The following is a 15,364-nucleotide window of genomic DNA, read 5'->3' as shown; positions in this document are numbered from 1 at the left end:
CTACAGTGGTGAGCCTCAGTCTGGTATGTTTTGCTCCCCAGGGCACATGTGTCAATGTCTGGAGACACTTTTGGTTGTCACAATTGAGAGTCTGATACTGGCATCTAGTGGGTAGAGGACAGGGATGCTGCTGAACATCCTACAATGCACAGGACAACCCCTTTCTCCCTACCCCTAACCCCTCACACAAGTAATTACTTGGGCCAAAATGTCAGTAGTGCTGAGTTTGGGAAACTCTGCCCCACTGCATGACCCAAGAGATTGCCTCTGATTACCCTTTTTTTTTCAAATCACTTTATTGAGGGATGATTGACACACAAAAGGTTATACACATTTATAATGGATGTACTTGAAGATAAGTATACACTCATGAAACCATAACCTCAATCTGTGCCATTAACAGTCGTCACATCCCAGTGAAGGCACACTCATGACCTCACAAGCATGCCTTTACACCTGCTGGGAAGCTCCCACCCTTAAAAGTCCTCCCTTATTTTGAAATTCATAGAGTGATAATATTTGTCAAAAGCACTACACAAAAAGAAGTACACATACAAAATCACATTTGAAGGTCAAAAGCCATCTCCAGATGTTACTACTAAAATTATTATTCTCATCTGTTGAATATGACAGAAAAAATAAATTTACACACTGAATTTTTGTTGGTGGTATCATTTTTAATTCTGCTATTATTTGGTAGCTTTTAGGACTTTAAGTCCATTTCTTAATTTATTAACATGAGACAGCTTCTCTTCACTTCTTACTATGAAAGATAAAGAAACTGTCATGCTTGCCTATCTTCACCTGTGCATTCCTTTTACTCTCCAATTTTAATTATATTCTATTACTTTAGTACATTAACATTCATTGTGGTTACGTTCCGTTCTTAAACTACATTCAAATCATTCATGCTTTGTGTATCAATCCATTCTAAACACAGTAAGCTAATAAACAGCATTTATAAAACTGAGAGGGTTGAAATGGAATTCCCCATAAAGCCACAGTGTAACTAGGCGGCAGAAAAGGAAAAAGAACTTCCTACTTTTCCCAAGTCAGAGGCTAACGGATCTTCATGTCTTCTGAGTCATCCTCAGACACTACTGTATCCCATATCATCTCTCTGTTCTCTATTTCTTGCTTGGCTGAGGTATGTCTTTAAAGATCCTTCCATATGGAATGAATGGTACCTCCCCTGAGATCCTTGCATGCCCCATTTTTTTGTTTTCTCTGATTTTCTCTTCTTCTTCCCTCTCCTTCCTTCATATTCAATAATTTGGCTGTTGATTCAATATCGCTTTCCCCTTAGAACTAACTATGTAGGCATTATTCCATTGCTTCTAATATCTAGTGTGGTTAATGAGGTGTGTGTGTGTGTGCACGTGTGTGTCAGTAATCTCTTGTTTCTATGAAAACTCTTCAGATTTTCTTATTTTTCCTTTTGAGTTTAGAAATTTCACTAATTTTTTTTAAATCAGCACCTTCAACATTTTTTTTTTCTAGGTTCCCTCCTCTCATAGTCTCTGTTTCTGGGGCACCTCACTGGATTTTCTGAATTTGTCCTCTATGTCTCTTTACTATTCACTCCCATTTCCTATTTTGGTTTTTTGGTTCTGTCTTGGCAGACTTCCTCTTAGAGTTCACCAGCATGAATGTTAGCCCTGTTCTTTTTAATCTTCTCCTCAACTTTCTAATTTTGTCATTTATATATTTCATTTCCAAAGCAGCCTGTTCTTATTTTCAGGATGCAATATCCTCTTGAGTTTCTGAGATTACTAATTAGGAATCCTTAAAATTGAAACCCATCCCTTATATTAATTGTTTCCTCCAGGGTAGCTCCTCCTCCTCCTCCTCCTCCTCCTCCTCCTCCTCCTCGTCCTCCTCCTTCTAGCCAATGATTTCTCTTAAATGTCTGGTGATCTTTGGTTGTCTATGTCTATGAGTGAAAAATCACACCAATTAAGGTGAAGAGCTGGAGGTGTTTGTGTCTCTTTCTCTAATAGAGTTCTTTCTTTAGTGGGAGTTCTAATCACAAGTTCTCTAATGGGAACATAGAGTGTTGATTCCCTAGTACATGTAGAACTGCTGATCAAAGTATCCCACCTTTTTCAAGTCAACCAGACTCTCTCAACCAGAACATGACATCTTAAATGAAGCAAAACAAGAACTGAAGAAAAAAAAAGTTGGCATGTATTCATCATCTTGCCTAATTGATTCTTTCCTGACACCCAGACCCTTGATTCTGCTCTATACATGCCTGGTTCTCCAACATTTCCAGTGAGTCGCTCCATTCTCATGAATTTCTTCTCTGCTTAAGTTTGTCAGAGTCAGCTTCTGTTGCTTGCATAGCAAGAAATTAAGGTGTTGCAGATGGGAAGGAACACTCATCTTTGTTAAGCTAATGCTAAGTACTAGGCATTTTACATGTTTGTATATAATCATCACAACCCTATGAAATAGCTATAAATGACATTATCTTATGAAGAAACTGAAATTGAGTAGATCTATTGGCTTGTCCAAGATGCCAAAGAAAGCACTGGAACCCAAGTCAATCTGATATCAAAACCCATGCTTTTCCTCTACTCTGAAGTATTCATGGAGTATTAAGGATACAAACCTGGCTGCAGTTAATAGTATATGATGAATATTGGACGAGAGATTTAAGGCTGGAAAACCAGGGGAAAAAATTTAGACACGGTATGTTAAGAAAAAGGGAATCACAATCTTATTCTTAAAAGTTGAGTGACATAGTAAATCAAAAGAGGATTTAAAACAGATGATTCTATGGCATGTGGAATGAATTTACAAGGCTTGTTTTGGAATAAAGTAGACCAGCTAGGAGGCTGCTGTAGCGATGAAATGGCAGCAGGTGGAGAGGAAGAGACAGTTTACAGAAGGATTTGGAAGGAAATTTCATAGGATTTTGTGACTGAATGGATAGTGTAAGGGCTGAAGAAAAATGAGCCAAAAGACTAAAAGATTTCCAGTTGCAATGGGGAAAGCTGAGTGAATGTATTTACCTTGCCTCCCTCCCAAATTTCCAATGACATGAACTAGGAATGCAAAAACAAGAATGAATGCATTGCGGTGCTAGAAAGAGGAAAGGATGCCAAAAGCCTGCAAGATTTGAGAACCTCTAGAGGGAGGAAAGAAGAGTGAATCAGAACGATGCAAAAGCCAGATGTGCGGAGCAGCCTGTAACCAAACAAAGGCAAAGGAGAACAGTGCCACTGAGTACCCTCTTCCCACCACCAAGCTCAGCCCAGGAGGAGCTGGGAGTGCACCAAGGCACCAGGGCAGCACCCTGGAGGCTGCAACGTCCTCCAGTGAGCAGAAAGAGGGCTGAGGCTCTGGATGCTCGCTCTTAATGTGAGGCTTCATTCACCTTGGACAGCTTACAGAACGAACTGCACAATCTGCCACAGAAGGCTTCTAGTTACAGCCATTGATCTAGAAAGGAGGAAGGCAGGCCCCCTGTTTGGGGGGCTGCTACTACTACTACTACTACTACTGCTTCAAAACATACAAACTTGGGGGGGGGACATGGAGTAAATTCACAGGTGTGGAGTAAATTTTTTTAAATTAAAGTAAGGGCATATATAATTTTATGCTAAATAAATTTGAAGGTACACAAAAATGCACACTTTTAAAATTAATAAAAGAGAGGGCAGTCCCAGTGGCTTAGAGGTTTAGCGCCGCCCTCAGCCTGGGGTATGTTCCTGGAGTCCCGGGATCGGGTCCCATGTCAGGCTCCCTGCATGGAGCCTGCTTCTCCCTCTGTCTGTGTCTCTGCCTCTCTCTCTCTCTCTCTCTGTGTGTGTGTTTCTCATGAATAAATAAATAAAATCTTTAAAAAGAAAAAAAAAGGCAGATCATTTACCTTGGCTTAAACAGCTTAATATTGGGAAAATATTAGGAAAATCTGGGGATCCCTGGGTGGCGCAGCAGTTTGGCGCCTGCCTTTGGCCCAGGGCGCGATCCTGGAGACCCGGGATCAAATCCCACATCGGGCTCCCGGTGCATGGAGCCTGCTTCTCCCTCTGCCTGTGTCTCTGCCTCTCTCTCTCTCTCTCTCTGTGACTATCATAAATAAATAAAAATTTAAAAAAATTAAAAAAATATTAGGAAAATTAGGTTTCATAAATAAATATAAAAAGATTAGCATTTTAGAAATATATGATCATTTTGAAGGATGCTAAAACCATATCTAAAATTGACTTCTGCGACCAGCAAATTTATTTTAATGTGGAATATAAAAGTATATTTCTAACTTGATAGATTATCAGAAGCTAAAAGTAAGCATCATATTTAGTAAAGTTTCCATTACAGTTGGAAATATGAAAACCCCAACTTTCCCAATGTTTGTCAACACTATTCTGAAGGTTTTACTCAGTACACTAGAATCAATTTTAATTCAAGAGGCATTAATGTTTAATAGAAAGGGCCTAATACAAGATTATTTAGAGATAATATAATTATCTATACATAAAATCCAGGAGAATAAAATTAAAAATAATCTAGTACAGAAATAGAACTCATATGAACATAAATATGCTAAAATAAATATCTTTCCTTGTATGCCAGCAAAAAAAAATCTAAAATGTCAGGCATAGAAACAGTATCTACAACAACTCCCATGATGTAAAAAAATTCAGGAATAATAAAATAAACAATTGTGCAAGAGCAATATAAAAAAAAGTATAGAAGTTTAAAGCAATAGAATAAAAGAGTAATATAAGAATAAGAAATACAAATGATTAAATATGAAAACACACTTTACCTTCCTAATAAGCAATGAGGTGTCTTCCTTTAATAGCGTGGCAAAGTTATAAAAAGGAAAAACACTGTCCACAAAGGGGCATAGATATGCGAAAACACTATGTATGGTACTATATTTTGGCATAGTCCATTAGGGGAAAATGTATATTTATCAAAAATCTTAAAAAAAAAATCTTATTGTACATTCCCAGCATTGAACCAGTATTTACAATTCTAGGAATTCATTTTAAATATTCACAAATATATTTTAAAAATCCAAAAGAGTCAAAATATTCATAAGGAATGATCAAACACATTATGGTATGTCAATGCTATGAAACACTATGAATCCTCAAAAACATAAGTTGTTTTATATCGCATAAAAATGGCCACAATATATTATTGCATTAAAAATGTTAGAGAACATTATGCTGTGTTATTATAATTATGATAAAAGCATGCATATCCATAATTTCTGCAAAAATACACATTAAATTATTCATAGTGATTATCTCTTACTGTGAGATGACAGAAAGCAGACGGGGTGAGAATGGCTATCATAAAAATTCCTGAATATTAAAAAAAAATTTAAACAGAAATCTTAGGTTGGTTTCCCCAGAAGCAGACCCTGAGACAAGTGTTGGAATGCAAGTGATTCCTAAAGAAGCGGTTCCAGGGAAGTCGGGTAAGGGAGTGGGGCTGCAGGTCAGAGAGTGGAAGACAGCCATGCAGGTGTGTGATCTCAAGCAAAATCCACTTGAGGTGGTTTCAGTCTGCTGCCTCCAAGGGAACTCTGGAACATTCTGCCAAATCTCGGAGTGAGAGAACATGGCTTTCCATACCCTGGTACCTGTGAGTCATCTGTTAAGAGCTGGCTGAAGGGGGAGAAAAGGGAACAGGAGGACATTCTGATCATGAGTGCTTTCTGACAAGATGCATCCAACACCAACACCAGGGGGTACTTCCCAAAGGAGATTTATAGTTGTCCAGTGTTAGAATAGAAACCAAAAAGTGGAGGGGATGGGGGGGGTGTTGTCCATAGACATGTTAAAAAGAGATCCAAAGAGGTCTGGGTGGAAGAGCCAACAAAATCCACTATGATATAGCATCTTTACAAATGTAAGAAAGGGATGAGAGAAGAAGAGGAAGCTTGCTACTGCTAAAGCACAACTATGCTCACAGTTCTGCACAAGCATAAGCACCTACTAGGTAGCCTGGCCCCATCCCCCAGGCTTCTCACATTCCTACCGCCCCTTAGACAACCAGGATTAAGTGGCCCTTAACAGAAATCAAGACCTTTCACTCTCTTCCTGTTCATCTTTTCAGTCTTGAAGAAGTGCAGGTTGAGATCTTGAGAAATTAGAGGAACTCTCAAACCTCTCTTGATCCCAACTAGAACTACATTTACTGGGCCAACAAAAACCCTAAAGTTACATAAAAGCCAAAGCGCTTGGCAAACTAAACTCTGTGAGACTAAATTGTAAATGCAACTCTTGATTAAGGGACATAATCCGGTAATGCGTTTGTTGTATTTACCTTCTTTGACTCTAACACAAACTTGTTTAAAACATTTCTAAAATGAGTGAGTTGAGGTTTCTATCTCAGCATGGACACTGAACAGAATGAGATGTTATCCAGAAATGTTCCTCAAGCCTGTCACTCTGGATGTCAAAGACAGATCTCACAACCTCCTGCTATAAAGGGAGGCTGCCCTGAGCTAACAGCTGGGCTGGGTAGACAATGCAAGTTTTATCTTTTCTGGTCTACAATCCATCTCTGAAAACTTCAAAGCTTTTGCTTCTTCATCTGTAAAGTGGATGCAATAACTGTTGCTCTGCTTACCTTTCAGAGCTGATGTGAAGATAAAATATGGGATCACATATGTGAAAGAATCTAATAAACCACGTAGTGCTTTATATCAAGTCACCTGTCTGAACACAAGGACACCATACATTAAAAAGGGGGAGCCACCTCCCCCTTCAAGACTTCAAGATCTGAACCCATGAATATTGGAAAGCACTTATTCAGGAAAGATGTGCATGGCTTTGAACATGTTGAGTGTGAGTTGGTAGTAAAATATCCAAGTCAAAATGAACAGTAAACTATGGAGATATGGTCTTAGAGCCTGAAAGGTAGGGTAAGAAGTGACGTACAAATTTGGGAGTCATCGACACGGGATTCGCAGATGAATTTATGATTTTGGAAAACACACCTTTGAAAACTTCACCTCCTTTTTTATCTCCATAGCAATATTCCTTATACTGACCCCAATTGTTGTCTGTTTGGAGTACCAAAATGCAAAACTTTGTTAATAAAAATTATTGTTATCATTACTACAAAATGTTAAATAGTTCTTTAGAGCCTCTATTCTCTTATTGTATACATTATCCATTCAAAATATCGTGCAGATTGTCATAGTCCATCAACCATTTTCACTGGCTAAGTCCGCACACAAATAAGAGCTAGAAACCTGGACTGGAAATTACATGGACTTCGTATAACCACATAAATTAAACATGTGGTCTCTCCCTGCGAATAACTTCTTAAGTTATTGTTTTGAATGAGTAAATATACATGCTAGGTAACTTAAGGTAAAACTGATAAAATTTTAAAATTGTCAGTATTATATCACGATGCTTGAAAATCACAATCTTACATATTCTTGCATGAAGAGATTTAAACAAGTGCTTCTGTGATCCTAGAATTACTTTATTTGGCCCCGAACAGCAATAGCACAAAGTCAGGGTTCATTTTTCAAGACATTTACATTGTTTAAAGTGTAATTGGACTGAACCCCAGGACGAGTCAGTCTATTTCAGATGGCTTGTTTCCTAATGTTAAAACCACTGACATTTTCTCCATCTTTGATAGGGTCTCACATGTGAGTTCTTTGTTTTCTTTTAAAAATTCCATACCATTTACATCTGAACTCCTGAAACCTCTGGAGTTAAAAGTATTTCTGATTTAAAGAGGCTGGATTCTACTGAAGAGCACAGAAGTCCCATGATCATTTTCTGGTTGAAGTACAGTATTACTCTGTTATGTTGTTTATCTTAATAATTAGATTTTAACTGAGAGTCAATTTACTTTTTATTTAAATTAAAGCAATGACTAGATGTTGGTAGTTTTCAATTCAAAAATAGTATGGAGGAGAAAAAGCTTGACTATACCATTTTAATTTAAATTTTATTGATTTTGTTGATTATATGGGTTAAATAAATGCACATCAATTCCCTTTGCCTACTTTCACTAATTTTCTCTTCCCATAAGCAGGGATAACATTTACTTAATCTTGCAATGTTTTAAATCTACTTCTAAATATACATATCATTTGTGATGTGGTTACACAGCATAAACTCCATGTAAAATTTATATTTAAAACAATTATGTCTGTATGTAACACATACTTTCTACAATAATGGAAGATATAATTCATGAAAAGAAAAATCCTGAGACACTGTTACCATATAACAAAAAAAGGAAAGTAATGCTAGAAATCACTTTCCATCCACTTTATCACTAATGACTTCATTTACAGATGAGAGATTGAGGTTGCTAAGTGACTTGCCCAAGACACATATACACACGTGTGTGCACGCGCATTCACACACTCACACTCTCAGATCAGTCCTATTTTGTTTACTCCTATGTCCTCAACATCTGCTATGGTCTCAGTGCATAGTCTGGGTCAAAATAGTCAATATTTGTTGAATGTGCTATTTATTTAGAAATGAAACACCAAATGCATTGTTCATTCCAATATACAAGTGGGAACATTTAAAATGTCCTTCTCAATCTTATAGTTTTATTGGGAGACAAGAAAGCCACAAACTGTGTGAAAGAAACTTGAAAATACTAAGGATATGCAACTCTTAAGACAACACTATTATTGTAGTTTAAGTATACAAAACGTCCCTTGTCCCTTACCCCTACATCCATAAATCTCGGAGGGACAAAATTTCTAAGAACGGTAAGTTTAAAGACACTATTTTAATTTCTTGAATGATCTGACTAGGAAAAAGGAAAACATATTCTGTAGCTTTCAGGTTTCAATAGTGAAATTTTAATTTTTAATAGTCGTTCTACAAAGAAATGGCCTTCCTTATTATATATTGATCTTGCAGCACAATGAACCAGTTTTTGAAGGTTTTTATCTAGATTTTCATAAATTAAAAATAACATAAAATGGAAGTTTTCAATCATATCTTAGAATTCCTTCTATAATATGAAAATCTATGCTGTAAGTTGCTTTAGATTCTTTTTTTACTGAACAACATTTTGAAATAAAAAATGGAGTTGTCATTAACACCGCTGGTTATTTCAAAAGTAGTAAAAAATTCAAGTAGATTGTTAGCAAATGAAGATTCATAAAAATAATTATTAGGGCATCTGAATTTGGCACAACTAAAACCACTTATGATGAAATAACGTTTCAAAGTCTCACAATGGTGCAATATATAGGTTAATTGGGAAAGGATTATTTTAAAATAATTTAAACATTATGACCTCTGTGCCAGAATAATAGAGAAATTAGTTTGTTAAACCATCATCTTGCACACTATACGAATAACAAGAGAATAACCTCACATGGATGAGTGCTCACAATCATTTGGGCCAATTTTTTAAAGCAGCTTTAAAATAATTGACTCCCAAATCAAGATATTAAATGCCAACTTCTTACCAGCAATAATGCTTATGGCTAAGATAGAAATGAGATTCTTTACAGAATCGCTGACACAGCCCTAACTGTAGGCACTTGAGTGTGCAGCTATAATTCTTTTTTCAAATCTTACCCAGCAATGCTTCAGGTAAAGGAGTCTGCAGAATATGTAAACAGTAAGAGACAGTCTTAGAGCTTTTACAAAAGCACAAACCTGTGACACATTTATATTCACCTTTGATTGCTACTACTAAATGTCTAAATCATCCAAAGTGTATTGATTAGCTCTTTAATAGGTAAAAGGTGGGCAACGCATTATAAAATCAACATTTCTTAATTCACTCGATTTGCAAGAGCTACACATTTTAAGCTGACAATGTAAAACCTCTAAAAGGTTTTTCAAAAAGCCTTCTGAAAAAAAAAAAGAAAAAAAAAGCCTTCTGCCTTTTTTAGCATTTTGATCATTAATCAAAAACAATAAAAAAATATTAAAAAAAACACCACAAAGATTAAGAAAGCTTTTCTTTTCCTTTTGGAAATCTATTAAGCTATAAAATAAGTTCCCAAAAGGAGTCAGTTTCCTAGGTGGATAGCATTTAAAACAGAACCAAATAACATAAATCTCAGAATAGGCCAAGGGGACGCAACTTACACGGGGAGGTGAGTGTCTAGAATGGAGGACTTGGCTGTTTAATCCTAATTCTCATTTTTAAGAATGCCTAATATAATGATGCTTTTAATGAGGAACTAATTTTAATGTCCGGCCAACTCTAAGTTGTAACCAATATATGGTGGTACTTTTACTCCTGTGCATTGTCATCTGGCCAACAAACTATCGATCCTACACTAGAAAACACTGTTTTGATGTTTATGGATCAGAACTGCATGAGGGAAATTGTGACTTCTGAATGGAAGAGTCATGAGTTACCACCTTTTGTAATTACGGAGCTGAGAATAAATACATGATATGAATATCTTACTAAACAAATATTAAAATTATTAATTTGTTAAAGATAAACAAAATACCCTTAATAAGTTCAAGTGGGATGATACTATACAATGAGGATGACCTTAAAATTGTAACACCTTGTATCACAAGTATTCTGATTTTATATAATTCTAAAAACTCGCTAACTTACATCACTTCTAATTTATATTTTACTTTATAAAATCATTATATCACAGAAAAACAAGTTGAAATGCATAACAAACTTATTTTAAAAATCATCACTGAATTTTATCTTAAACTCAAGCTAATAATCCATTTAAATTCAAATTTAATCTTTTTACAATCTGCATTTTACTTAAAGGCAAAAATCACACTTATTATGAGTTCCAAATTATCATATAAATCTTGAAGAAGTTGTCATCTGGCAAAGTCTTTACTTTGTATCATGTCAGGAAATAACACTCATTATATTATAATATTAATTTCAAATGCTAATTTTCTCATCATTAGATGGCAGAAAAGAAATAATGTGCTATTAATACTGTAATAAAGGATGTGTTGCTGAATAAGGATTTTGGAGAAAATAATACTTTCAGGATTGATATTTAAATTTTGCAACGGCCCTAGTAATCCTATCTATTAGGTAAAGCAACCTATCAGTTAAAACACTGGACACAGGCAAGGAGAACTGGGCGAGGGCAGGTAACATACACACGTAGTTCATAGACTTCCTGCAATATTTATCAATTCGGATGACTGTTTTCTTAAAAATTTCAAGTATTACAAAAACAACTAAAACATTCTCATTATTGTACCAAGATCATGTGGCTAGTGACTTATTTGGACTCAACGCTTTGCGATTGTTTTTGATGAAACAGACAGTTTTCTTAAAGTTAAATTTCAAAATCCCCAAATGAATCTACTACTCATTTAAAATACTTGGCATTTTTTAAAAAGTATATTCTTCGGGTTGCCAGGGTGGATGAAGAAATAAAATCCAATTCCAACAATAACCCAAAACTTGCCCCTGCCCCCCGCCCCTTCCTGGCCCCTTCCTGGCCCCATGGCAGATCTACTAAATACGTATGTCTCTAGTTCCTGGAAAAGTAGAAGACTAGTTTTCAAATCTAGAAAACATTTTATCCACTTGCTGTTGGGACTCAGCAAGTAAGTTCGGTATCAGCTGAAAAGAAGGTAGAATAAAACAGTGAACCTTCCAAAGGGCCAAATTATGACCTGCCCTCCTTGATACCTGCCAGGGTACATGGTGGGATTGGGGAATGTTTTCATTTAGGTCCACCCTCCTCAGCCACTTTGTTTTCCTTCCACATCCTAACCCTCTTGTGTTATATGACTGGAAACCGCTCTAAGAATGTGGAGAATGTAAACAGCCTTTTATTGTCCAAAAGGATGGCAGTATAAGGAATGTGAGCTTATCACACAGCTGCAGCTCCCACCTCACTTACCATGATAAAGTGCTCCAGGAAAAAAACATTACAACCCAAGCACAATCCAAAAACGGATTAGAATTTGACATAAGCTTCCTTAAAAATGAATCAATCAATCCATGCTGTAATATTAGAATCTAGCTCTTAAGGAGGCTACATAATCCCTTCAAGATGTATTTCCTATTTCCTATTGACTATGGTGGTGTGAAAAAGAAAAAAAAGTAACATTTCCAATACGGTAGCTGATAGGAGAACTTTTTCCCAACATATGCCCAAATATATTTCCTCATCTTTAAGAGTCTAACTCAGTGGAACAGATACACAGTTCATGATCACTGAATGCAAAATTAAATTCACTGTGAGATTCATGAAGATACCCTGAAGATCTTACCTAAGTACCTGATTTCTGCAGGCTTCTGGAGTTTTACTCACACACACCCCACAGATGCTGCTGGTTAGCCCATCTTTTATCGGAATCCAGCTTAAACATTTTAAAAAGCAAGTGACCCTAAAGTCTAAGGTGGCATATACGTTGCATGCACATTACCTTAGTCGTAACATTTATTTTAACATGCAGTATTACATGTAGGCAGTACGTGAAGGCTCACTGAAGGACATCTGGGAACATCACTGCATTTTCGTCCTGATGCCACTGAAGAATTTCTTACTCAATGCTGTGCAAGTGAAGCTAATCTCTGTTGTAAGCAGAATGGACGGGCCTCTCCCTGGGATCTGTCCCCTTCACTAACACCTTTTAGAACGCCTTTCACCCTCAATATTTGCACAGTACCTCTGCATCGACAGCATCATACGTCTCGCAGGGAAACTTTTTTGTAAGTTACTTCATCTTTCCCTCTAAAAGCAAACAACAGAAGAGAAGAAGAGAAGAGAAGGAAAGAAAAGGGAAAGGGAGAGATAATCCTTCCCTAAGGGGCTTGGCTTCTTTAACCTTGTTTGAACAGCCCAGAGCTGTAACTTAAGCAAAATCTTTAGTATAGTAAGGACCAAAGAAGCCGGTGGAGCCCGGAGAAAGCCCTGGTGACAGCGCCTTAGCTAGGTAAGCGCCTGGAGAGCAGGAGAAACGCATCGCACGGGCGACAGCAGTGCCCTCCTCTCATTCTCCTTTCCAAGTTGTCTTCTGGAAGGTCTTAGTCGGGATCTCCCTGAAATGTGACTCACGGGCAATGCACAGGGCACGGAGGCGCGCTCGGAAGGAGGCGAGCGCCGCGCGGCGCGGGAGGAGCGGGACCCGCGGAGGTCCCGGGCAGGGGCCGCCCGCCCGCCCGCCCGCCGCTGCCCCCCGCCGCCCCCCGCCGCCCTCCGCCGCCCTCCTCGGGCCCCTCGGGCCGCCCCGCCGGGGAGGTTCCCGAGGCGGCTCCGGCGTGCAGCTGCGCGAGCAAGTCCCCTGCGGCGGCCCCCGGGCGCCAAGCGTCTCCCCGGGGGTCCCGGCGCCGGGCGGCGAGCGCAGAGCGCAGAGCGCAGAGCGATGCACCTGCCCCGCAGCCTCCCCGCTCCGGGTCGCCCGAGGTGTCCCCCGGCGGGGAGCCGCGGAGTGACCCCGAGGACAGGGATGCGCGACGGCCTCAAAGTGCCCGCGGGCCTCCCGGCAAAATCCCGGCTGGGACCTACACACCGCCGGGCCCCCTCGGAACCGAGCCCTGCAGAGCCTCCAGCTCGGACCCCCCCCCCCCCCCCCGCCCCGCGCACCTTCCTCCCGGCCACCTCGCGCCCTACTTTACCCCAGCCCGCGAGTCGGTGCCCCTCGCACTCCTCGCACTCCGCGCCCCCGGCCCGCGCCCGGCGAACCCCCCGGCGCCCCGAGCGCTCCCGGCCCCGACGCGCCCCGCCGAGGACTCACTCACCAGCTGCAGCAGCCCGGGGACCACGACGAGGGGCAGCGGCCGCAGGCGCATGGTGCCGGTGCCGGTGCCGGGGCCGGGGCCGGGCCGGGCCGGGCCGGGGCCGGTGGCGGCGTCTCACGAGCTGCGCGCCCTCGCCTGCCGCTCGCGCATCTCCACTCGAGGGCAGCGCTGGGCACGCGGGGCACCGCGCCGCTCTGGTCCCCGAGTCCGCGCGCAGCGCCGCGCCGGCCGGTGGGCGGGGAGGGGAGGGGCGGGAGGGGGAGGGCGCTCCGGGCCCCTGCGCCCCTCCTCGGAGCGGCCCGCGGGGAGCGTGCGGGGCGCCCGCGGCTGGAGGCGGCGGCTCGGGCGCCGGGGGCGGGTTCCCGCGCCAGGCCGAGCGCGCCCCGGAGCCCGGGAGCCGCCGGGGCCCCGCTCGCCCGCCCGCCCGCCCGCTCGGGTCTCCCCGGGAGGTCCGCGGGCGCGGCGCGGGGCGGGGAGCTCTCCCTCCGCGGCGGCCTGGAAGAGGCCCGCGGGAGGAGACCCAGGGCGGTCTGGGCGGGGCCCGGGGGAGCGCCCCACTCCGCGGCAGCCGGGGGCGCGGAGGGTCTCGAGCGGCGGGAAGGGCTTCTGCAAGCGGGGAGTCGTGGGAGCCCACCTGCACCTGGGGCGGGGGGGGTGCTGAGGGAGCGAGCGAGCGAGGTGTGCGGGCTGCGCTTGCTGGGGGGTGAGGGCGGCGAGGTCACCGAGGGGCACAGGACCCCGGAGAGGATGGAGGACACCCCGCCGCAGAGCCGCCCCCTCGGGAAATCTTGGAGCCCTGGCTGCAGCCTCCGAGCCTCGCCCCGATGCTCACAACTTGCCGTTGGAGGAGGGGGTGCTTAACCTGCAGCCACCCCCGGGCTGGGCCCTCGAGGGGAAAAGAGTCAGAGGGCAGTGGGGCTCAGAGTTCCACCGCTTACGGTGGGTGGGGATTTAACCATCGTTCATCGGCCCTTGTATGTTATTTTTAACAGGTGGGAAATTTGAGTTCCAGAGAGGTAATCCAGGGATGAGCCCCTAGGCAGCTGCTAAAACGAGAAATGAGCACAACGAGGTTATTTCCTACATCCAGAAACATCCAGAAAGCTCTCATTTACGGAAGAAAAACACGTTGAGGCAAGGGAGAAGAATCGCGATGGATTTCCAGTCTTGCACAACAAAAAGTGAAACTTGGGCTGAAATTTTAGGGGAGATTCCTAGGGGAATGTTAGGACAGCCATTCTCCTCCTCTTACTACCCACCTCTACCCTAAAATCGAAATGAAAGGGGAGTCCCTAAGTCTTTAAATGGGCCAGGACCACCTGTGAAGCAGAGCCAAGGATAGGAGGATGGACTTGGGCATGGCAAGGTCCAGGGATCCCGGTGTGACTTTGAAAGCATCTTGTCCCTGAGGCTGCAGGTGGGGCATCTCTCTAGGACAGCTCCATTCTGTGTAGGGGGGGGGGGGGAGGTAAGTGAGGGCCCAAGCCTGACTGGGAGTCCCGGGACCCTGTAGCAAAGGATGCACCAGCCCTGCCCCACTTCTGCTTGTCCTCAGACAATCTTAACTATTCCTTGCAGCAGACTCTTAGACATAATCACTATTTGCATATCTAAATCTATAATTCACCTCCCCTCAGGTCCATAAAAATTCTCTCTTTACCAAGGCTTAGAGACCACTTCTAGAAGGTTA

At 41.9% G+C, this 15,364-nt stretch overlaps 1 protein-coding gene across 1 annotated transcript in view; it reads right to left on the bottom strand.

Moving 5' to 3' along the window:
• The window catches only part of LOC129514554 (neurexophilin-2), a 111,492-nt gene extending 97,683 nt beyond the window's left edge, over positions 1–13,809 (bottom strand). Inside the window, exon 1 of the mRNA XM_055333234.1 lies at positions 13,675–13,809. Coding sequence (XP_055189209.1) covers positions 13,675–13,725 — 51 coding nt within the window. The 5' untranslated portion in view covers positions 13,726–13,809. The remainder of the gene's footprint in view (positions 1–13,674) is intronic.
• Between the last annotated feature and the right edge of the window lie 1,555 nt (positions 13,810–15,364).

The sequence above is a fragment of the Nyctereutes procyonoides genome, unplaced genomic scaffold, assembly GCF_905146905.1.
Source record: "Nyctereutes procyonoides isolate TBG_1078 unplaced genomic scaffold, NYPRO_anot_genome, whole genome shotgun sequence".
NCBI classification, from domain to species: domain Eukaryota; kingdom Metazoa; phylum Chordata; class Mammalia; order Carnivora; family Canidae; genus Nyctereutes; species Nyctereutes procyonoides.
Note: the sequence above shows the minus strand (reverse complement) of the source record. Positions and strands in the feature narration are given on the sequence as shown.